We start from the raw sequence: 24588 nt of genomic DNA, 5'->3' as shown, positions 1-24588 counted from the left end.
AGTCCAGCCCTAGTATACAGTATAATGTTCTCTATGATGATGAGTGATGGCATACTGCAAACATTGTGCATTGCCTAAATGGAAACAAGTCTGTACTCTGTACTCTGTTGCTGTTTTTACATTTATGTCTAATAAACTATTCAATCAATCAATCAATGACTACAGGTATATATACTTCATTGAGCAGGGTGCCCCAGGGGTGTATACTTCATCCGAATCCGTTTGTTGAAAATAGCTCATCTACAAGTGAGGCATCGTGAGCTTGTAGATCGGCTTTGTTTTCATGATGCTATTGCTATGATATGGATGCTAGGGTGCATGTGGTCGAATAAGGTAGAAATAGGCAAGGCAATGCAATCGGTGTACAGGCTCGACTCTCTTCGTCCCATGCATTATGTATTTTACTTCCTAACAGAAGCCAAATCGATTTCAGGGGGATATCTATCAAGAACAGTTTTCTTCTGGTTCCCCATTAATAGTCCACTCTTCAGCAAGTAAAGTGGCTTGTTTTCAGCCGCCATAATTTAATTTAGGAAGATTAATTGCACATTTAAACGCGCTTTGCATTAGTTTCCTGAGTAGGACTGTTAGCACATGCAGCTAATGTGGGAGGGCAACTTTTGCTATTAAAAGGGCATATCCGTGGTCTATTTGCATGATTTATTTTCTTGTCTTCTTATGTTCTCAGTTCTTGCATAACCACCAGCCATTATCTACCAGCCAATTCCTCAGTTGAATACTTTGGATGCAGTAAGTCATTACTTACATTTTAAAAGTCCAAAAAATATCAGTGTAGAAATGTGCAGATAGCCTGTATAGTATACAGTGTTTGTTTGTTTACTGTTGGGTGAGAAAACAATTAATTAATGTTGCACATTATGCAAATCATCTGAGGACCCCCTAGGTATAGTGGTCCAGGTGTACCTTGAGATTTTGTGACAACCACCCATTATTATTGCAATTCATTTAACTACACAAAACCATATGGATTATCTTTTCATTTATTTGCTATCAGTATCAGTACACTCAAATATGAAGAAAAAAAGTACATAAGTAAGTAGCCTTTTGAGGCAGCTTAATTAATGTACAAGTACACCCCCTGGACATGATGCTAGTATATCGCAGGGACTTACCCCCATTCCAACCATTGATGCTGAGTGCCAGGCAGGGAGACACTGGGTCTCCCCTACATTTGTCAAAGTCTTTGTTATGACCTGGCTGGGGTTTAAACACAGACCTCCCAGTCTAAGGGCGGACACGCAAACCACAAGGCCACTAAGCTGGTCAAATACATCTGTGTGTGTGTGTGTACTGTTGTAATCCACGTAACTCGAGAACCGTTTGCCCCACCGACTTCAAATTTGACACACACGTTTCACACCACCACAGGGAGTGTCCGGTGTCGGTTGGACCCACGGTTGTCCAGAACTGCCCCAAAAGGCCTCTGACCGGGCTCTGGACAGGGCCCCCTGCCCAGTGTCCATATATGAAGCTGGCCGGTTCTGACATCATTCTGATGTATGCATAGTCTCTATTTGGACATGCCTGACAAAGAACTCCATATCCGGGCATAAAAGGGACACAGACATAATATCTGAGTGGGGCATTCATTTCCAACTTGCATCGTTCCAAGTACGGGCACCGCTGTAGAGGCTCCAGTGGGCACCACTCTAGTATTGGTATAATTGCTTGTATGAATTAAACTTAATTGACTGTAAATATTTCAATGAAATGAACAGTATTCAGAGTTGGACAATATGATCAATAAACACTTGATGGTCTTAGAAATCAAACTTTATTAAAATAGTGACTTGTTGAGAGAAAGCTGTAGGAGGTAGAACAGAGCTCAGCTCACATTGCAGTTGATTTGTTTCAATGTAAGTACATTATCGGACAGTATCAGACAGTGTACAGTATGAGATCATGTGATCAGAGAGACAACTCGAACAATCTCAAGATCAAATTTAATTCAGCCTTTTCTGTTTTTTTCTTGGTCAGGTTTTCCTGTTTCACGATTTGCTTTTACTAAAGGAAGTCTTTGCATTCGTACAGCTTGTTAATCCTCAGGATGTCGATATGAGACAAGCCCTGTGTCTGGCCGATATGCACGTTGGCGTTTGGGATGGGGGTGATGCTGTCTTTGCCGAACTGGGTAGAGAAGGCCGTTTTACTGTAGTGCATGATGGAGGAGTAGTCATAGGGGGTGTCCAGGTTGTTGGTGTTCTGCTTGTAGAAGTTGTATTCCATGTCATCGTCGATGACGTCCCAGTTGATGCGGATGTAGTCATCACGGTCGCTCCTGTTATGCTCGTGCTGGAAGCCCAGGGCATGGTTGATCTCGTGCTGGATAATATCGTGCCACATGCAGCCCCTACGGTTGAAAGAGAGCAATTGCTTGCCTCCTAATCTGCCTAGATCAGACCAGCAGCCATCACTGTTCACAATGCTGATGTAGTCTTCCTCATCCTGACGTGGCTTAAAGCGGACACAGGTCTCGTCGTTGAAGGTCTGCATGGCTCTTTGAATCTTCTTCCTGTCCCATCTGTTGAAGTCGCTGCTCACCGTGTAGGGGATCGTCACCAAGCCATCAGAGCCTTTCTCCCACAGGCAGTTGTAAATGAAACAGTACATGGCGTTTCTGGTTCTGGGAGCGACCATGTCTCCGTCCACAAGGAACTGCCTGGAGCCATTGTTGGAAGTCAGAATGATGGTGCTGCCAGATTCACGTCTTTCTTCCAGGATGGGATGGGCCTGGGAGAGGCCCAGCAGTAGCAGGAGGCTGAAAAAGATCTTCATCTTCTGGGTCCTTCAGGGGTCTTTCTTGGTCCCTGATGGTGCTGGAGAGTCTGTGGAGAGGATGCTGGGAGCTTGGTGAATGAGTCTTCTGAGTCCTTAGCTTTTATACTGACCTGTGTAGGTGTGTCTGCTGGAGGATTAAGGGTTGTGTCCAGACCGCTAAACCCTAAACAAACCTGTGAAGGCAGAACTCATCAGACCAGTTTGGAAACCCTTGCTTTAAATGAACATCCTACATTAATTCCCATACTGTAAGATGCTTAGTATTAGTAACATTATTAATTGGTAATGAGGCTAACTGTTAATTGTATCCACATGTATTGTTGTATCATACGACTAATACGCATTAATAAGGAACTTAAGACCTTATAAGATGCTTATTAACCTTATTATGTGTCGCAAGGGCGACAAGGCTATAGCAAAGTAAACACATTTATTGTCAGATTGTAAGACATGTATGTTATTAACATTAATTAATTATGTATAAGCTCTGTGCATAATGTATCCTGGGTCACTGGGTCAGGTAGCATACCTATTTCCTGTTTCTCATAGTATCATTTTATTGGCTGATTTAACTTGTTTATTTTGATTCGTTGCAACTGTGCCAAACATGCAAAGCTATTATTACAAACTAAAAGTAATAATTATAATAATTAACTGCAACAATAATAGTAAGTGAAGTAAATGTAAGTTCATTAATTTGCTTTGTCTTTTTTACTATTATTAAACTTGTTTAATAATTATTAAACTAATTATTAAACTTGTTTAATAATAGTGGAATGCTTGATTTTGATTGGTCAATTGCTGAATTCAGCAGTGTGTTATTTCTTGATAATGACCATTTACTATATAACAGACCACTGCCTAATCAAAGGCTCAGAGCACCTGCCCATTTGCCCTGCTTTATCTTGTCATGTAAACAAACATATGTAATTTACAACTAAATATTGCTCTTGCTCTTGCTCTAGAATGTTTTTCTTTTTTTCATAGAAGTGAAAAACAATTCAGCAACATTAAAAATGTATTCTATTTAATCAACACCTTTCTTTCCGAGGCAACCGTGTCACCCCGCAACACTTTCATGGAATATTTTCATTACTGTTAGCAAGGAAATACTTCATTTTGTTGTTATATTTGCATCGATGTATTAACTAATTTATTAAGTAGTTGTGTAATAAGCAGGATAATATACACTGTGTTTAAAAAATAACCCCCTTCAGGATCATTAAACAACTGTGTTTACGCCTCAGTGTTTAATTATGCTGTTGGGTGTTATTTCTCAACTTCCTTGCTTAACATACAGTTGTTAGACTTTTGTGATATCTAAATATATATTATAGATGGAATTATGGCATACTTAATTTCCTTTATAAATGCAACAGTCACATAGGCCTACTATGGTATTATTACAATGTTAGTGTTTTAAAGGTATATTCAGTGATTTTACTCAAAAAACCTTAGGTTTCGTTTTTGGCTGTGGGACCCAGCCTATCGTCCAATCAGGATAGAGAGTCAAAAACGAAACCTAAGGTTTTTTGACCCCCAGGGGTTAACTGGGGACAGGGAGGAACTCCTTATATGGCCAGCACACTCTATAGTAGGGAGGATTATCACAACAAAACAAAAAAATAAGTGATATTTGAATTAAGTGAAATCACTGAATATACCTTTAAGTTTCAAAATTTAGATTCAGCTGAATGTCTAACATGTAATACAAACCATGTGTTATTTCCCGCCCCATTTACCAACACAAGTTGTCCGTTTAAAGACTGAGGAATACAGACCCTGTTAAAACAACAGGTTGGTCTGACGAGTTCTGCCTTCACAGGTTTGTTTAGGGTTTAGCGGTCTGGACACAACCCTTAATCCTCCAGCAGACACACCTACACAGGTCAGTATAAAAGCTAAGGACTCAGAAGACTCATTCACCAAGCTCCCAGCATCCTCTCCACAGACTCTCCAGCACCATCAGGGACCAAGAAAGACCCCTGAAGGACCCAGAAGATGAAGATCTTTTTCAGCCTCCTGCTACTGCTGGGCCTCTCCCAGGCCCATCCCATCCTGGAAGAAAGACGTGAATCTGGCAGCACCATCATTCTGACTTCCAACAATGGCTCCAGGCAGTTCCTTGTGGACGGAGACATGGTCGCTCCCAGAACCAGAAACGCCATGTACTGTTTCATTTACAACTGCCTGTGGGAGAAAGGCTCTGATGGCTTGGTGACGATCCCCTACACGGTGAGCAGCGACTTCAACAGATGGGACAGGAAGAAGATTCAAAGAGCCATGCAGACCTTCAACGACGAGACCTGTGTCCGCTTTAAGCCACGTCAGGATGAGGAAGACTACATCAGCATTGTGAACAGTGATGGCTGCTGGTCTGATCTAGGCAGATTAGGAGGCAAGCAATTGCTCTCTTTCAACCGTAGGGGCTGCATGTGGCACGATATTATCCAGCACGAGATCAACCATGCCCTGGGCTTCCAGCACGAGCATAACAGGAGCGACCGTGATGACTACATCCGCATCAACTGGGACGTCATCGACGATGACATGGAATACAACTTCTACAAGCAGAACACCAACAACCTGGACACCCCCTATGACTACTCCTCCATCATGCACTACAGTAAAACGGCCTTCTCTACCCAGTTCGGCAAAGACAGCATCACCCCCATCCCAAACGCCAACGTGCATATCGGCCAGACACAGGGCTTGTCTCATATCGACATCCTGAGGATTAACAAGCTGTACGAATGCAAAGACTTCCTTTAGTAAAAGCAAATCGTGAAACAGGAAAACCTGACCAAGAAAAAAACAGAAAAGGCTGAATTAAATTTGATCTTGAGATTGTTCGAGTTGTCTCTCTGATCACATGATCTCATACTGTACACTGTCTGATACTGTCCGATAATGTACTTACATTGAAACAAATCAACTGCAATGTGAGCTGAGCTCTGTTCTACCTCCTACAGCTTTCTCTCAACAAGTCATTATTTTAATAAAGTTTGATTCATAGACTTTACAAAGTGTATTTGTATTCCTAAGACCAACACAATTTCAATTATTAATCATTGCCCAACTCTGAATACTGTATTTAAATATTTACACTCAATTTAGTTTATTCATGAAAGCAATTATACCAAAATGCATGCATGTACATATAACAGGTTTTGCATATTTCAAAACCTTTCTCTGCAGGGTATACTCTCTACTTTCAAGTCCCTGTACTTACTTCTGTAATCCACGTAGCTCGAGAACCGTTCGCCCCACCGACTTCAAATTCGACACACCCCCACAGGGAGTGCAGTGCCGGAGCTGGCATGTTCTGACATCACAACACGTCATATTTGGGCATGCCTGACACATAACTACATTATGTGTCAGGTATTGCATAGCCGGGTGGGGCATGGATCTCCAACTTCTATCGTTACCGACTCTGTGCTCTACAGCCGGGCACCGGTCTAGTGTATATAAACGGCACAGACATTTCGGAAAGTAGTATTTAACTGGTATTATCAGGTGTGCAGGATATATTCATGGCATTGCATCACTGTGTCATGTAATGCATTGTGCTTACATTGCAGAAAGGTTTGTAGTGGGAGGGGTCATAGATGCCAGCATTTTAGTTTAATTAATGGCTAATATGGTTATTTGTGTTACTAAAATGGACCTGACAAAACTGACTCATAACAATATCCAGAGGGCTCTGTCCAGAAAATAAATGAATTGATGAGTAAATAAATACTGAAATACCAAAGGGTGCATGGCACTCTGTAAAGCAATCTGTGGATAGGCTTTTAGATGTAATTTGAGGGCAATGGCAGCCATGAGATGACCTGCTTGAGTGAACATTTCTGACAAATAAAGGGGCCAGTAAATGTCAATGACAGCAGTGTGATCCTTCATCCATTCCATTTTATGCTTGCCTTTGATCCATATATCTGCGGTATATTTGCTCATAAAACCACAGGAAAACATTGGCTTTTATACCTGAGGACCAATCTGACATTAAGAGTAATGGCAGGTGTGTGTGACCAAACTGTTTTTTATCACATGATGTATAGTGGATTGTTAAATTCCCTCCTATATAGAAGTGTAGTAGATTTAAAGTCAGTATAGTTAATGGATGCTTCCTTTCGTTTGTCTCGTAACACACACCTGAGGTGTGCAGAAACGCTAGATCTATCAGGGCCGAGGTGAGGGGTGAAAGGTCGCTGCTGACTCAGGGGGAAACAGATGGAGAGACCTGTTTTAATTGGATGGCTGTTTTATGGCAAAAATCACTCATGACCATGCGTGACACATGGAAGGGAAAGGTCTCTTCTCTTCTCTTCTCTTCTCTTCTCTTCTCTTCTCTTCTCTTCTCTTCTCTTGCTCTCCTCTCACATGCACCATTGGAGCTCAGCCCACTGTTGTCCCTCAGGTCTGGGAGATTGATGACTTTAATATTTACCTCCAACCAGTCCTCCTCAACGCTGGCCATGGCAGTGGAGGAGGATAAAGCGGACACACGTAAAATAGATGAATGTGTTCCAAACAGAATAAAGTATATAACCATAAAGACTGTACGAGTGTGTCTTATCTCCCCCCAAATGGTCTTCGGTTAGAAAACCAATGAAGGCTAATGGAAGAGGATATCTGCATGGCCCTTTCGCAGCCGCTTGTGTGTATAATGGAGGAGCACTTGGCTCATGTCCAGAAGGCAACTCAAAAGCTGAATTCTTCCCAACTTTTTGGGAAGTTTAGTAGGTTTAGCTACCGACCCGTATATGCGAAAGGTGGATTGATGGTCGCTTTTACCCATTTAAACCCTACATACATAGTTGGCCAAGGTCCCCCTCATTCCGTCTCGAGTCTACACCAAACGTTGTCACCAGAAATAGCAGATTTACAAGCTCATAACGTGTTGTGCTGTGACATATTGTGAGCTTGTAGATCGGATACTGTGAGTGTGCACACGTGTGTGTTTTTAAGCCTCATTCATTGTGGGTGTTGCTGGGCGCTGGCCATACCAGTACACAAGCATATCGAAAGTCATGCAGCTCCATCAGCTGGACTGGGGCAGATATCTGGCGTTCTGCTACTGCATAGTAATATCCCCCCTTTCACTTCCTCTGCGCTTTGAATTATTTCGTTTCACTGTCAATCTTCTACCAGCTGTGGGAAACCTGCTCTTTGAGACTGACGTTTGCTGTCAATTCACCTGCTGAATCACACCTGCAGCAATCTGATTCTGTCAGTCTACGGTATGCTTTTCACTTGTACATTACCGCTGTAGAGCTCAATCCATCTGCACGGTGCAGCACAGAGCAGGCACCCTGCTCGCTGCCGTATCGTTTTGCTCCCCGTCTTCCCAATTATTCTCTCACTCACTCTCTCTCGCTCTCTCTCTCTCTCTCACACACACACACACACACACACACACACACACAAACATGAGCTAGAGAGGGTGGGTTTGTGTATTACTTAACGTCTGGTAAAAGGGCAAGTTACGGAATAATGGAAAACAGGAGTGTGGGGGGGTGGGGGGTGGGGGGGTCACAAGGATTAATGAAGAAAGAGTGAAGTGGAAGACAATCTCTTCCAAAGAACACAGACGCACAAATAAAACATGAACACCAGACGGCCGGCGAACTGACATGACACTGGATATGAGCACTCAACTGCCTTTCTTGTCTTTGTCTCTCTCTCTCTCGCCTTGTTTTTGGATTGGAAAAACTGGATCAAGTGGTGCCCGCCCTAGAGATTGACTGTCTTTGACTAATTGAGTCACTGATAGTGATTGAGTTACAGCAATGCTTAGCCAGTGACAAACAACAGACATCAATCACATCACGGAGCAATTTCACGTCTATGGGACATAGTCTATCTTTGGTTGGCCTAACAATTAATTAACACAATATTATAATGATATTGTCTCCTGCCTTTCAGCTATAGCTGTGTAAATCTCTTGCAACCCATTACTCTTCACTCTTATGTACAATTGACTGTTAACAATTGACTGTTAACAATTATGCACAATTGACTGTAACTGTATAGTCCTAATGTTCCAGGTCCACAGCAGAGGAAAGGGACATTAAGATTCATGTGGTTAAGTGCACCTTTCTGCATTTTAAGGTCTATGGAAAGGTCTCAGTTTCCATGCATAAGCTGTAGTTGTAAGCCCTCCTCGCCTCCTGTGAAATATAGTCTGGTAGATTGAATTTCCCTGTTTAATTTGCATATATGCGCTGTGGCCCTGCGCTACATGATCAATGACGGAGAGCAACATTTAGATCTGTCATTTGTCTGCCTGTCTGGGGTTAGTTTGATTGATCGTGCTCCTGGTAAGGTTTTTATGTTGCGGGTCTTGGGCTGACTCTTTTCAATGGCTCTCAGTCCCTTGGGCAGCGGCCAGCCTAGCGGGTCTGCTTCGTGGTGAGTGGAGTGGCCACTGCGTATATACCCAGCATGGTCATTTAGAAGAAATGTTATGCCACATAACCGTGATGAATTACATGGCATTTATTAATTTCTCTCCAACCCAGCAAACTCCGGGGGAACGTGCCTTCCCAGTAGACATGAGCCAGCTAGTGCATGCTTGTAACTCACATGTTTCATTATTGAGAGTTCCCCCCCCCCCCCCCCCCCCCATTCTTTCCTCCCAATTTAGTCATTGGAGAATAGCCAATTCCCATATGCCAATATCACATCCCCCTTGCGCTGTTGTCCCTTGTCGGTGCTGACCCCTGGACGGTTGGTTCATTAGTGAAAGGTGTAGGTGAGCATGCGACCCCCCGAGGGGTCGTGACCCCCCGGTTGAGAGCCCCTGCCCTAGTGTAGACCCTTACCCTGGCATCACAGACGGACGCCCCATATTTGTGAGTGATTCTGAGGATTCTACGGGTCATTGTATATAGTTAATGTAAAAGAAGAAGCATCGACAAGAATGGTCTCTGTCTGTCCTTCCTAACCACTCAGCATGATAGTCTATTGTCTTTACTGTAGTCTGTTTGAATTACTTTGGGGATGAGCCAAGCAGATATTGACAAAACACTACCACAGTAAAATCCTTAGTGTTTATTTAACAATGGACCCAAATGATCGGCTCTTCAGAGTTAAATGAACACAGAATTGTACCGTGTGAGGAGTGAGCACATGGCACGAAAAGCTGGAGCAACAACGGAATGTTCAAGTGTCAGGTTTATAGAACGGCTGCTCAACCAATTCTGACCTGAGATCAGATTCTAAAAATGTCTTCTACATCCTGACAGTTTTCTGAAAAAGCTATGTTTCTATGTCAGTCGTTCTTAGATTTAAAAAAAATAGCAGACCTACAAGCTCGTAGCGCGCCACTCGGTGGCACGCTATGAGCTTGTAGATCTGCTATTTTTCAATAGCTAAAGCATAACATAATGCTAACACCAAAATGGGTGCCTGCCCAAAATGGGTAAATCCTCTAAAGTCAGGCCATGTGGCCTATTCTCTTCCATTCAGCACAGCTGTGTTGATTCATCCTCCGCTGAGGTGGGAGACATGGCAATGCTTTGATGATTCATGAGTAGTGCGACAAACTCTTGAGTAAATTGGGATACAAGGTGAATGAAGTTCTTACTTCTGAGATCTCGACTTATCATACTGTGTACTGCCATTTTATTTTTTATGAAAGCCATAGTTCGGACTTTTACGTTTATGGTTGCTGCGAGTGTGTTCCCCTCTGTAGTTAATTAGAGTGCTTTATTACTTGCCACCGACCTTTATGTACTGTATCACCCTTTGGTATGCAGCAGGACGGAGCCTGGGGGCTTGTTGTTTACACAGAACCTTCTGACACTGCATTATTGCAGTGCCTCCATTTAAGAAAACTAAAGTGCATGGAAGCAGAATGTGTATCGCAACACAAGTTTTGAATGCCATTTAGTTTTATGAATGCCAGTAAGGTTCTATTACCAATGAAGCTGCTGTTAAATAATGCATGCCTTTAATGGCCAAACAACGCATTAGAAAGCTACAAAAAAAATATAAACATAATGCATATGTTTTGTTTTCGTCCACACCAGTGGCAGTCAACAGAGGTCAGCATTTATAAAAAAAGTAATATATCATCAGAATGGAAAGCAGCACCACAGATCAATCCAGGAGCAAACTAAAAAGTACCGTTTGCACATTTCCATTTAGTTGTTCCTTCGTTTTGTCATTTGTGCATTTGATTAATGACGCATAAAACGCAATTCATCACGGCAAATGAAGTTGCCGTCACCTTCACTGTCCTCTGTTGATGCAAGAGAAGTGCGCTTGCAATAAACAACTGACAACTGTAGATTATGGATAGATGGGCATCCAAATGACAAATCCCTTGAAACGAGACGGATAGTCAGACGATTAAATAAAATCTCCCCCCCCTCCCAAAAAAGGGGGGAGTGGGGGGGAGGAATACTGTTGTGTCATGTTCTTTTTTGATATGTATGAACTTGAACAAGTAGACTAGGTAGTTGTTGAACACGCACCTCTGATTGACAATGTTAGTTAGTTGCCAGTGCCAACTCACTGTGTGTGTGTGTGTGTGTGTGTGCGTGTGTGCATGTGTGTGTGTGTGTGTGCTCTAACTAACTCACTACTGTACTATTGACAAAACAGCTACAGCCATGTAGCCACAAAAGGTGTTGGGAACAAGTCAGGCAATAGTTGGGTGCAAATTTTAATTTACTGTGTAGGTTTCCACACAGGTGAACTTCCAACAGATGGCTCAGGGGTAGAGTGGCTGGATGGTTTGTGTGTGTGTGTGTGTGTGTGTGTGTGTGTGTGTGTGTGTGTGTGTGTGTGTGTGTGTGTGTGTGTGTGTGTGTGTGTGTGTGTGTGTGTGTGTGTGTGTGTGTGTGTGTGTGTGTGTGTGTGTGTGTGTGTGTGTGTGTGTGTGTGTGTGTGTGTGCGTGTGCGTGCGTGTGAGCATGTGAACGCGCACGTGTGTGCGGGCGGGCGTGGCATGGAGTGGTGTGGCGGGCATGTGTGTGTGAAAGAAAGACAGAGGCTCTAAGCCAGAGATAATCAGATACTCCTGTATATACAGAGAGAGACGTGGTGCCATCCCTATCCATCGCCAGGCGTCCATGTTTTAGCCTGATCTCACCCAAACACAGTGAAATAACACAGATTGGCAATTCGGTACATCATGTACAGTATGTAACTATAGAAAACCCCCAAATCCGTACATATTACACTACTACTGCTTTCAGGGCAAATGCGCTCCCCACAACAGTATTTACGATTCTGTGGCCTACCGGGTTGCAACTGGAACGGGATTGAGTCGGCTCAATCGAACTTCGCAACATTCACCACGGAGACTCGCTCGCGTTAGCTCGCTCGGTGGTGGGGATTTCAGTGTAATATGTACGGATTTGGGGGTTTTCTAGTAGTGTATAATTATTATGTACGGGATCAATCTGTGTTATTTCACCGTGTTTGAGTGAGATGAGATTTGCAATTTTTATACTTTCAGGGTCAAATAGCACACTTTTCTGTGTACTTCCTCATCGTGCCCCACTGAGAATCGCGTGCCCGCTATTCTCTCTCTCTCTCTGTCTCGTGTGTCTGTCTATCTCTCTCTTTCTCTCTCTCTTTCAACTCTCATTTACTCACAGGCTCAGAAGAGAGAGGCGTGATGCGTTGTTGTAATCGGTGCTGGGTTATTATTGGTGTTTGTTTATAGTTGTCTTTTATGGATCTACAGGGAGGGCTCAATTACCACCGCCCGCTTTCAGGAGTGACCTTGGAAACTCATTTGTTTTTCTCCCGTTAACCGCGAGTCCAATAGCAACTCAGATGATTACACCAAGCCCAATGTGCAAGTGTGGCCCCATAGTGAGTTGTGATAATATGATAGAGTGTGTCCCAGAGAGAGAGATAATCTGTTTTTGTTTGTTTTCACAAACAAAAGATGCTGTGACAATGGTTAGGTTTGGCGGATGGGAATTATGTGTCCATATAAATCATTCGGAGGTCCTCACAGGTATAGGAGAACAGCAGCAGGAGAGAGTAAGAGGAGAGACAGTAGCTACTGTATATCGTCTTAAGACGATTATTTTTCACATTCACTGCAGCGTTCAGAGTACAGGTTTTTATGCCGTTCAAACTATGGGTTTAATGGGTAAGTCTCCCATTGGCTACTATGGGACGCTGAGTTATCTGTGATGCATTGACATATCAAATGTTTTAATGTTTCACATAAAATAGAAGCTATAGGGTTGTCATAGCAGGGTGAAGAAAATATGTCACAGAGAGGACACCAGCATTTGAAGTGCCTATCATGTCCTCCTATAGATCAGATGACAGTGACTAGGACGTTAATGTCTCTGTAGCCTCGGAAACCCAGACGTTTATATTTACAGGGAGAAAGAAATAAGTCTGGGGCCGAGTCCACTTCAATTTGGCATACAGTATAGCGCAAACTTCGCTCACTCTCTGCTGATTTCTGATCGTCTGCATCATTGCTAAATTGACGCAAACACGTACACACACACACACACACACACACACTCCTCTCTCTCTGTCGCTCTAATTAAATAGTCTCATGCCATGCAGCTGCGTGTTGTTTCTCCCGGCGGATCCTGTCGGGAGCTGCATATGCCATAGAAAGTCTAAATAATGTCTCTGTGGAACAAAGCCCATGGCAAAATAAAATAGTCTAGTTCACTCTTGATTTCTTTGTTCATTGAAGTCACAAGGAAACAAAGTGTGTGTGTGTTTTGTAAATGCCTTGATAAACAATGCTGAGAATCTCTGCACATTTTGCCTTTGCACTTGCACAAGACGGCAGTTCTGTGTGTTGCTATAGTGCTCAAAACGGTATTTGAGGGTCTGCCTTAAAAAATGATTAGAGCAAGAAGAGAGACCTAACTTCAACATGAACAGTTTATTGTCACATTAGAAGTTTATCATCAGGTATAAAAGAGTATGTGAGAATGTTTCGTGCAAGCGAAAAGGGGGGGGGGGGGGGGGGGGGAGAAGAGAGAGAGAGAGAGAGAGAGAGAGAGATGAAGGGCAATGTTGTTCTTCCCGAAAGGACATTTCTTTCAATCAGTGTCCATATTATATGTTCTATGAGGGAAGAAAATGAGTTGTGAAAAGCGGAGTCCCTCTGAAGATTTAACAAGGCTAAAGGCATGCACGCGGCCATGAATAAAACATGTTCACGCTGTGAAATCCATAGTGTTGATTTTACTTTTGAGTGTGCAAATGGAAACCAATCTGGCTCCGATGGATCCGCGGCCAGTGAAGCGTTGCCTGCTTCTGCACGTCACTTGTTGGCCCTTCAGGGCTTCAATCCAACACAGCATGGACTTACAAGACCCAGCTCGCCGGAGGGGCCTGGATCTGCTAATGCTAATGTTGTAGCCTCGCGGACTTATTATCTTGACAGTTCATAGAGCCGTGGCTGGTGATTGTTTGAATAAATGAATTAATAGTGGCGCGGGTTTGGTGTTCCCGGGAACAGGGGCTTTTGGCTAGATATGGTCTGAAAGCCCAGTGTGCATTGGGTCTGAGTCACTGCTGAAGGTCACGTGGCTCCTAGTAAAGCCCCAGCAGTAGGTCCGCCTTCCAATAGCTGCCACGCCGGAGTCGACGCTGCGGTTTTCAGGACTGATTAGTTCCACGACAGACGGACGTGACACATGCGAGTGTGTTTGCATGTGGCTATACGTCTGGCTATACGTGTGTGTGTGTGTGTGTGTGTGTGTGTGTGTGTGCGTGCGTGCGTGTGCGCGCGCACGAGAGAGAAGAGGGTGTATTTGTGCACAACATGCAGTGTGTGCGCCTGTGGTCACGTGTGCTTTCATTTTTTACAGATTAATTTGTGTGCGTGTGTACTGTCCGTGTCCATGTGTGTGTCCGTGTGTGTGTAATGTGTACATGTGTGTGTACACGTGCTGTTGCTTCTGTGCAATTGGCATGCCGTGTGTGCACGTGCAGCCCTCTCGCTGCACTGGCTTTGATTCCCGGAGCCTCATTAACATTCTGAAAGTTTGGGCTTTAAAGTCACTGTGACCCCGGCGCGGCTGCCGGGCGCCGGACCCTGCATACTGAGCAGGGCCCTGATTGATCTGCCTAAGTAGCTGCAATTAACTCGCTGAAACCGGGACAGTCATTTTAGATTGTAGCCTAAGCCTACTATAGCACATTAGTTGGGCTGTTGAAAAATAGCAGATCTACGAGCTCATGCACGAGTGCGGCACTAAGTGACGCGCTATAGAGCTTGTAGATCCGTTTTGGGTTTTGAGAAAATTGTGGAACATCTGTGCAAATCTTCTTTTAAAGTGAAATGTCTTTTACTCAAATCTTTGCTTCTCGGGGTCCCCGGAACGAAATATTCTGCGATGGGTGTGACTGTCGGCTGCCGAATACATACATGTCATTTTGAGTTGATATTTTGGCAACGTACATTTTCCAGAAAGCCGTTTATAATCCGTTTGTAGAATCGGCCTCGGGTCTTAACGGGTTAACAGAGAAGCTCAGAGCCAGGATTACCCCTTCGTCACACACACACACGCGCACACGCACATGCACACACACACACACACACACCCCCACGTGCACGTGTACACACAGCCATCGCCTCTACACAAATGCATGAGAGTGCACAAATGCAAGCGTGGTCATCAAACACCGGATCACAAAAACGAAACGGGCGCGTTTGAACGCTGACCCCGCAGTGTTTGATCAGGAAGTGGAGTGTTTCACCTCTGGCCCCCGGGAACCACGCCCATTACCAATTATGCATGGAATCGTTTAACATTTTGGCCCTTACAAGAGAAAATGGACAGCATAAAATGATGAATAAAAGTGTGAAAAATAAAGGTTGGCTCTTTCGGAGATGAAGGTCTCCAAATTGCCTGATGACAATGACCTTTGTTAGAATTCTGGGAGGTATGAACACTTTAATGAATCGCACCCCCTCCCCTCCCTGTGGCACTTTGTCAACGCTATATGCAAAAGGTCTTTGACTGGCCTTGGATAATCCCTGAGGCCTTTTCTCTGTACTGTGAATGGGTTATGGCTGTATTAATAACTTTTTCTTTTCAGTTATTAATAAACCCATCATACTGTCCAAAGGACGCAAGATTTAAGTTCTCAGAGTGCGGGTTGTGGGACTAATTCATCAGTAGGAATATGCAGGGCAACGACGTAATGTTAAAATATAAGCACTTTATTAAACAACACTGCTTCTACCATTTATCTCACTATAGAAAGTAATGAGAATTGTGCAATGCACTGAAAATAAAGAAATGGATAGTCTAATCACTCTTAACCGTCTACCCGCCACCATTAATTAATAGTGTATTGCCAAGGTTTTATCGCGCGTAACACTTACTTTGAAGAGCCAAATATCCATAATGGCATGTTACAGTGACAAACGGATGTGTGTGGTCTCATGTTACAGTGACAAACGGATGTGTGTGGTGTCATGTTACAGTGACAAACGGATGTGTGTGGTCTCATGTTACAGTGACAAACGGATGTGTGTGGTGTCATGTTACAGTGACAAACGGATGTGTGTGGTGTCATGTTACAGTGACAAACGGATGTGTGTGGTCTCATGTTACAGTGACAAACGGATGTGTGTGGTCTCATGTTACAGTGACAAACGGATGTGTGTGGTGTCATGTTACAGTGTCATGTTACAGTGACAAACGGATGTGTGTGGTCTCATGTTACAGTGACAAACGGATGTGTGTGGTGTCATGTTACAGTGACAAACGGATGTGTGTGGTCTCATGTTACAGTGACAAACGGATGTGTGTGGTCTCATGTTACAGTGACAAACGGATGTGTGTGGTGTCATGTTACAGTGACAAACGGATGTGTGTGGTGTCATGTTACAGTGACAAACGGATGTGTGTGGTGTCATGTTACAGTGACAAACGGATGTGTGTGGTGTCATGTTACAGTGACAAACGGATGTGTGTGGTGTCATGTTACAGTGACAAACGGATGTGTGTGGTGTCATGTTACAGTGACAAACGGATGTGCGTGGTGTCTTGACCGGTTGTTGTTCTCTCGGTCGGTGGAGGAAAAACCCGGCCGCGAGTATCACAGCGCCTGCTACAGGCCGTTGAAAACACTTGTCTGGACCAGAAACTGTCCCTCAATGTCGTTTCTGAGATACAGGGCTTAGAATGGAAGTGGATGGGCGCGCATTTTCAAAATGGCTGCGACCACTGTCCTACTTCATGTTGTTGTGTTAGCAACAACATCGCCAATCACTCCTCATTCCCTCAACAGGCGGTCTGTTTAAATATGGCCTGGTCCCCTCCTGCGCTGTATCTCTGATTTTCAATTGCTGCCACACGCTGCTGCTTGCCTCCACCACCCTGCAGCCTACGTGCACCTTATATTTCAGAGTCTTGCATTACTCCGACATTTCAAACGGAATGTTACACTTAAATGTGTGTGTGGATGGCTCTAAAAGTATAGCCAAGACAACTCTGTCAGACAGACAGTTCAATGAGGAGTTGGCCAAGTGCTGGACAGCAAGGTCTGCCTTGTTGTCCAGCACTTGGCCAACATCAAACACAAGTTAAAATTTCCACATGTTGTGTTTAACACATTGATTGCTAACTTTTGAAATTCTACTCAGGATTGCTTCTGCTAAGCGATTAACATTGGACTTTTTAACTTTTTAGGGGCCCACAGCGAGGGGCCTCTTATAGCACATCGCACATTGCATAAATCAAAAGGAAGCCAAACTAGTCCACTTCAATTTAAAAAAAAAAATATGATTCTACCATCTTCCATTCTGGAGATATTGACCTTTTTCTAAAACCTGCTTTTCACTGCACGCTGCTCTTTTGAAAAAACAGCAGAGATATGGAAGGTTGAAGTTGACAGACATTGACAGACAGATATAAAAATGAACACAAATAATATCATATACATACTACACACTGAATGAAAGCCCTGAATGTCTACTTTTAGGAGGAAAACAAATACACATGGTCCCATGTATAGTTTGTCAGTAATTGGCTGTTGAATGCAGCTTGCGCCCACCAGAGAGGATTTCAGAAAATGCATGGACCTGAAGAACCATTATTCACAAAATAAGGCCTATAGCGACATGTACATACTATATACCGTATGAAACAGAAGACTCTCTGCTTTCATAAGAAAAATACTTCTACTGTAATAATAATAAAAATCACACCCCTGCTCACTTCACATGGGTGTGATTTTTATTATTATTACAGTAGAAGTATTTTTCTTATGAAAGCAGAGAGTCTTCTGTTTCATACGGTATATAGTATGTACATGTCGCTATAGGCCTTATTTTGTGAATAATGGTTCTTCAGGTCCATGCATTTTCTGAAATCCTCAGAGTATTTTAGACAAGACAAGGAACTGACAACTAAATATTCACAAAATAAGGCCTATACATACTATATACCGTATGAAACAGAAGACTCTCTGCTTTCATAAGAAAAATACTTCTACTGTAATAATAATGAAAATCACACCCCTGTGAAGTGAGCAGTGCAATGTTGCACTGCTCACTTCACAACATTGCACTGCTCACTTCACATGGGTGTGATTTTTATTATTATTACAGTATTAGTTTTTTTCTTATGAAAGCAGAGAGTCTTCTGTTTCATACGGTATATAGTATGTACATGTCGCTATATGCCTTATTTTGTGAATAATAGTTCTATAGGTCCATGCTTTCTCTAATCAGACCAGTGTGTGTCCAGTGGAAACCTCGTATGAATCTGATCTCAGGTCAGAATGGGCTAAAGTTCTCTCTGAAAAAGAGAATTTTATAAATGAAATGGATTCAATAGTCTAGTATTGACAAACAGTATAATGGGATATGTGTATTTTATTTGTTTTCCTCCTAAAATTAGACATTTAGGGCTTTCATTCAGTGTGTAGTATGTATATGATACTTTATTTATGTTTATATCTGCCTGTCATGATAACGTCATGATGATGATGATTCTATGCACATATGTGATCATTGTCTCAGTAAACAAAATCAACAGATCGTTTGATAGCATAACAGTGACTTGAGAGGTTGACATGTCTGGACATGAACCACAGGAGCGACTCAACTCGCAGTGGGGGGGGGGGGTTCCACGACATGTCTGGACATGAACCACAGGAGCGATAAGCGTAGCCCGGCTGGCTGTGATTTCGACAAAATGACAGACAACACGATGGCTTCCGCAGCTTAGGATTGTATTAGTTATCCATTACAAACGGGTCGATTACGTCCCAGACGCCTTATCACTGCAATTGGCTGGCGAAGGCGCTATGGCGATTATGGTGATCAACTGCCGAGAATCTTTTTTCCGAGAATGAGAGTAGCATTGCAAACTGCAAAACGATCGATCGCAACTCGCAGTGTGGGGGGGGTTCCACGGTGTGATATCTGCTAGCCTAGTATACTGCTTCTTTGTCCAAACATGGCTGACGCGACGGCGAAAAAAAGACAGTTGGTCAGATGTATACTGCTTCTCCTATGGCGGTCCTTCGAGAATACGTCATTCGTTTCGCGTATACCTGTCCGTGTGCGTGAAATGGCGATCGACCGTTGGAGATTATTATTGGTTTATATACGGGTTTATATTTCCGAGAATGAGGCGGCAGACCGGTGAGTTGTCGTTGGAAAGAATTAGAGAGGGCTGTGTCGAGTGGATCTGTGTGAATGAGTGGGGGGGGGGGAGAAACTGTAATGCGATGGAGAGATGCCTCGGGAGAAACCATGTAGAAACAGGAGGGGAAGGGTAATCGAGTGTATTCACAAATTTCACACACACTAGAAAATGGGTAGCTCCATTTTAGATCCCCTGATCTGCGTTGGTCTATGCCGTGTGCAGGACGGCGATGCCGCCTCCCCAGTACGTCGTAATGGATACGGCATGCCTGGAATGTGGTTAGACCAGGCCTCTTTTCAGGAGGTGGGGGGCTTTAAACTCCCGGATCTCACAGCGGATCTTTCTGGAGGTGATCAGTGTTACATTATGTGTTGTCCGGGCGTCAGAGAAGTTGATGTACAGTATACAGTAAAAACACCAATAAAACGCTTTAGAGCGTGATGCGCAGACGGCGCTCGAGATTAATAAAACGCTTTAGAGCGTTTTGCGCAATCGATGAGTTAAGCGGAAAGGAGCTTTATCCCAGTTTGCGGTCTGTTTGATCACAGTCAGAGACAGGAGCTGGATAACACCACTAGTGTCTGTAGTGCAAACCTTAGTTCACTATAGGAAAGACCACACCTTCAGTATAGGACCCATTGACACTGGCAGCCACATCCAGCCTGAACCAGATCTGTGCCACATCCAGAGTGGAATCCCTCCTATAGGCGGGATCTTCAGGCTAGTGCCAGTGTAATGCGCAAAACACGCAGAAGAAGAGTCTACTCTGCACTTCCGCCCGACCTGGAAGTGATTGCCCTCCATATTTGAGCCATACCTCATTCTAGGCTGTATCAACGCGCAATGGATTAACTTTCTTAGCACGATCAATGATTAGGGTTTTGTAAGGTGCCAAAGATAGCAGTTTGTCTCATTTTGAGGAGAAAAAGGACTATTAACCCTAGAACACTATAAACATGGGTGATTTTCTACAGTTTTTGAGTTGTTAAAATCAGTAGTCCTCACTCTGTTCCCTTTTTTCTTGTGAGGTCCAGTTCTGAGCTTATAGTCCTGCATGCATGGCAGCTCTGAAGCTCTGAACACCTTATCCCCTGTTGGCCACTGCCACCACCTCGCCCTTGACCTATATATATACACACACACACACACACACACACACACACACACACACACACACACACACACACACACACACACACACACACACACATACATTTTGTCATTTTCTTTTCGGACAGTCATCACCGTCTGACTCAGGCCGTCGCAATCTCTGGGGCCAAGAAAAGCAAAATGATTTAGTATTGCACTCCCGGGACAAAGTCTGCACAAAAAACTAATACGGTCAGCCAGACAGAGAGAGAGAGAGAGAGAGAGAGAGAGAGAGAGAGAGACATAGAGAGAGAGGGTGGGGGGATTGGGGGAGTGTTGAACAAGCCACAGTGCTCTCCATCAATCTGTTTAGGACTCTATATTCTGCTGCTCCCCCCGTAGTGACTTTCAACCCCCTGTTTAGGTGCTAAAGAGTAAAAGAGGTGAATGGAAGAGGGAGAGACAGAGGTGGCAGCGGGTCAAAGGGATCTTTATGGCGCTCTGATTCCTTATTTATGAGCAGCCTAATCCCTCCTGGCAGATCTGGCGTCCCCTCCATCCACTGCCACAGCTTATCAGATCCCTCTGCCGTTCTTTAGCTTGATGGCTGCATGTTAATGGGAGCTGATCCCAGCTCAAATTGCCCTTTAACTCAAAGGGACATTTTCATTTGTCCCTCTGGTGAAAAGGGCGATGGATACATTGTAACAAGGCACAGCGATCCCCATGGAAACTGTGTGTGTGTGTGTGTGTGTGTGTGTGTGTGTGTGTGTGTGTGTGTGTGTGTGTGTGTGTGTGTGTGTGTGTGTGTGTGTGTGTGTGTGTGTGTGTGTGTGGCATCGATCATGTTGTCCATGATTAAGCTCCATGCTGAAGTGTCGAGAGACAAGTCTCTTAAACTCGCTTTCATTATCGCCAACACAATGCATAATTTGCGTTGCGCGTCTGTTCAGTTGTATGAGCTGGGATTAAGTTGTACCAGTTAATGTGAACATAATGCAGTGGGATGCAAGTAATGTTCATAGTGTATATAGTGTTTTTCTAATGTTTCTTGTCTTTCCAATGTGTTGTGCTGTAATTGCTCATATCAGGCTCACACACAGGACAAACTATGGAGACCAAGTAAGGCAAGACTAATTTAGCCTTTCTGTTTAAGGGCAGGAATGGCCATGCTCAGGTGCACCTTTCTCAATACAAAATAAAGGGAGGTTGAGTAGCCATATTGGTATATGAATTATTTCTACCAACCCAAATTCTGGGTGATGTTAACTATATGTTAACACATATACAAAGAAAAGACATTAGACATTAAGCTACTACGCTAAGACACACTACGCTAAGTTGCCCGCTTTACTTTCCCCATCTCACTCATTCTCTTAAGTGATAAAACATTCACCCTCCCCCGAGGCTCACAGTCAGACTCGACTTTGTCGGCCACACGTACGCGCTTCACCATAATCATAAATCACGACCAGCGTCATATGACAAGGTGTCACATTTCCACGCCACTTTCATTACACTATGCAACCTCCGAGCAAGCCACTGAAAGGCAGGAAAATAATAATGCTATCAGATAAATACATAAATTATGCTTGTGTAAAAAAAATAAAGGGAAAGGAAAGGGAGAAAAAAAAGTAGACTAGAGAAAAGTAATTCCCGTAAAGGCAGAGGCTGAAAGTGATTGATTCGGGGTAGGACATTAATCTTGTTTCTGAGCCCACTGCCGTACGCCCATCCGTTATGCCACAGATGAAAGGTGCGTGGCTATACGTTTAAGGGCAGGCGCTCGCCGCGGAATGCTCAACGAAGGCCAAGTAGGTCCCAAAGAGTTGAACTTTGACATTCCTCGCCCGTCTGTCAGCGATCATGTCTGGCCGAGGGGCCGCGTCATAAATCTAGCTGACAGGCGACGCGAGCTTAAGGGATGAATTTGGTTGAGTGCCAGGCGAAAGCTTCCTGCATCCCTGCTGCTTCTCCGCAACGCATTGGGCAGACCTGATCGACATTCATCTGTTCGTCACTCTTCACTGTAGTCCCTAAAGTGAAGAATGGCATAGACTAGTGAGCATGCACATGCACATCCACTCTTAACATTAGCAGGACAGTGTAAAGCATAAAGAAAACAATGACATTTGCACACTGCTATTTGTGAATCTGATGAATGTATCTATGTAGATCCAGGAATGATCAAAACAACGATGATACATGCAATAAACAGTGGAACCAAAGCACTGTGCAGACTTTATTGTCTCCGACATTGCCCAAATAAACCGTGATCACAGTGCCCCGAAATTGCATTATAACTAATGTTTTTCAACACAGAGCTACAGTATGCATAAAACATGTGACAAAATGAAAGCAGCTAGCTTTAGGGTGCGAGCCGTGATTGCTGTTCGGGGCTTTGATCAGAAGGCAGTGCCGCGCTAGCATGTTATTTTTCTTAATCGTGAAAATGTGGCGCAAATCTTTGAATAGGCTAGATATCCTATAGCGAACGTTTTTAACTCAAATCTTTACTCAAATCATATTTTCAGATGGTGGTCACAGCAGATCATTCTGGGGGTCCTCGACATGAAAAAGGTTGACCACCGCTAACATAGAAACAGGTTTTTTTTGTGAAAACTTTTAGGATTTCTTTAGAATAGGCCTCAGTCCTAAATGGGTTCAACAGCCCGTAATGTGGCACAATATTAGGCTATAGTAGTGTCAGTGTGTGGCCTCCCCGTACACGGAACCCTCCCGAAGGCACTGGACGAGCTGAGGGAACACCGCATCTGACAGCTTCAAATGGCTGTGATTGGCTGCCTCCTCTCCTGACAGGGCACTGACACGTTGCGTTGACACGACACGTCTCGGCAGCGCTGGGAAAAAAGTGCTCGAAATGTTTTATACTTCAGTAAAAGTATCAATACTGTAACATAGAACTGTACTCCATCACAAGTACAAGTCCCGTATTCAAGATGTACTCAAGTAAAAGTACAAAAGTATCGCCATCAAAATGTATACCTAAAATGCTAAAAGTAAAAGTACTCATGTTGCACAATTTAGGTCCCATTTCAGAAGTTCAAAATGTGTACATCTGCCATTTTCAAATGGCCGAAATGGGTTGAAGTGGTCTCTAATGTATGCTTTCTAATCAAAATTAAAATCTCCAAAGTAACTACTAGTATTACATTTTTCAAAAGTAAAAAGAAACTGAGATGTAGTGGAGTATTGGAAATTGGAAATACTCAAGTAAATTGCAAATACATCAAAATTGTACTTGGAAATGTGGATGAACGCCGACCACGCACGCACACACACACACACACACACACACCCTCGGCGTCATTGGTGTGGCTTTGAGAGCTCAGACGTGGACCTCGGCGGCGCGCCAGGAAATGGGGGTCATGGAAGGTATCCAGGAGGGAGCCGGAGGAGAAGGTATAGCGTGGTGCCACAGCCATTCAGAGTGATTTACAGGACGTGGAGACGCGGAGCCTTTCGCAGGAGGCGGCAGGCGAGGCGTTGAGGTGTCGCCGCGGCTATGCCTCCCCGTCTCTCGCTCTCTCGCTGGCACTCGTCCATTCTGCTCACAGGGTGGCGGAACACGCCGGATACACGCTGATACTTTGATACACCTTCGCCCCCCCCCACGTGCTTCCATTTTGCACTGCCTCTCTCCCACACACATGTTATTTTATTCTCTCTCTCTCCCCCTCCCTCATATAACTATCCTAGTGTGTTTGACTTCGGCTTAAATGATTAGACAGTGTCCCCTATGCGGGAGGGGCTCACTATGTGTAAACTGCAAGGGGCATTCTCTATATCAAAATTGCAGCTATTTGTTGGCTAAGCCTTAAAACCCACGTGCTCCTGTTATGCGAGAGCTCAACAGGACCATGCAGTCTGTTGAGGTTAGATTGCTCCACCAGACGCCCGCGCCAGGCTAAACTGTCTTTTACACACAGAAGGCATACAGAAAGCCACTTTATTGCACTCACCCCATGGTGGCTGGCTGCTAGAGGATCACCCCACGGTGGCTGCTAGAGGATCACCCCACGGTGGCTGCTAGAGGATCTTTAATGCACTCACCCCA

At 44.0% G+C, this 24588-nt stretch overlaps 3 protein-coding genes across 3 annotated transcripts in view; 2 read left to right on the top strand and 1 right to left on the bottom strand.

The window, feature by feature from the left end:
• csmd2 (CUB and Sushi multiple domains 2) overlaps positions 1–24588 on the top strand; it is a gene marked incomplete at both ends in the record, with an annotated part of 400982 nt that overhangs the window by 145578 nt on the left and 230816 nt on the right. The window lies entirely within an intron of this gene.
• LOC310868896 (hatching enzyme 1.2-like) lies at positions 2026–2796 on the bottom strand (the record flags this gene model as incomplete). The annotated part of the gene is made up of 1 exon (XM_083779376.1): positions 2026–2796. One exon carries the CDS (start codon positions 2794–2796, stop codon positions 2026–2028), a length of 771 nt encoding a protein of 256 aa, XP_083635502.1.
• LOC310868885 (hatching enzyme 1.2-like) lies at positions 4801–5571 on the top strand (the record flags this gene model as incomplete). The annotated part of the gene is made up of 1 exon (XM_083779365.1): positions 4801–5571. The coding sequence occupies one exon, from the start codon at positions 4801–4803 to the stop codon at positions 5569–5571; it is 771 nt and encodes a 256-aa protein (XP_083635491.1).

The sequence above is a fragment of the Protomyctophum parallelum genome (genome assembly GCF_964188405.1).
Source record: "Protomyctophum parallelum genome assembly, chromosome: 1".
Lineage (NCBI taxonomy): Eukaryota > Metazoa > Chordata > Actinopteri > Myctophiformes > Myctophidae > Protomyctophum > Protomyctophum parallelum.
This window is presented reverse-complemented; position numbering and strand designations above follow the sequence as displayed.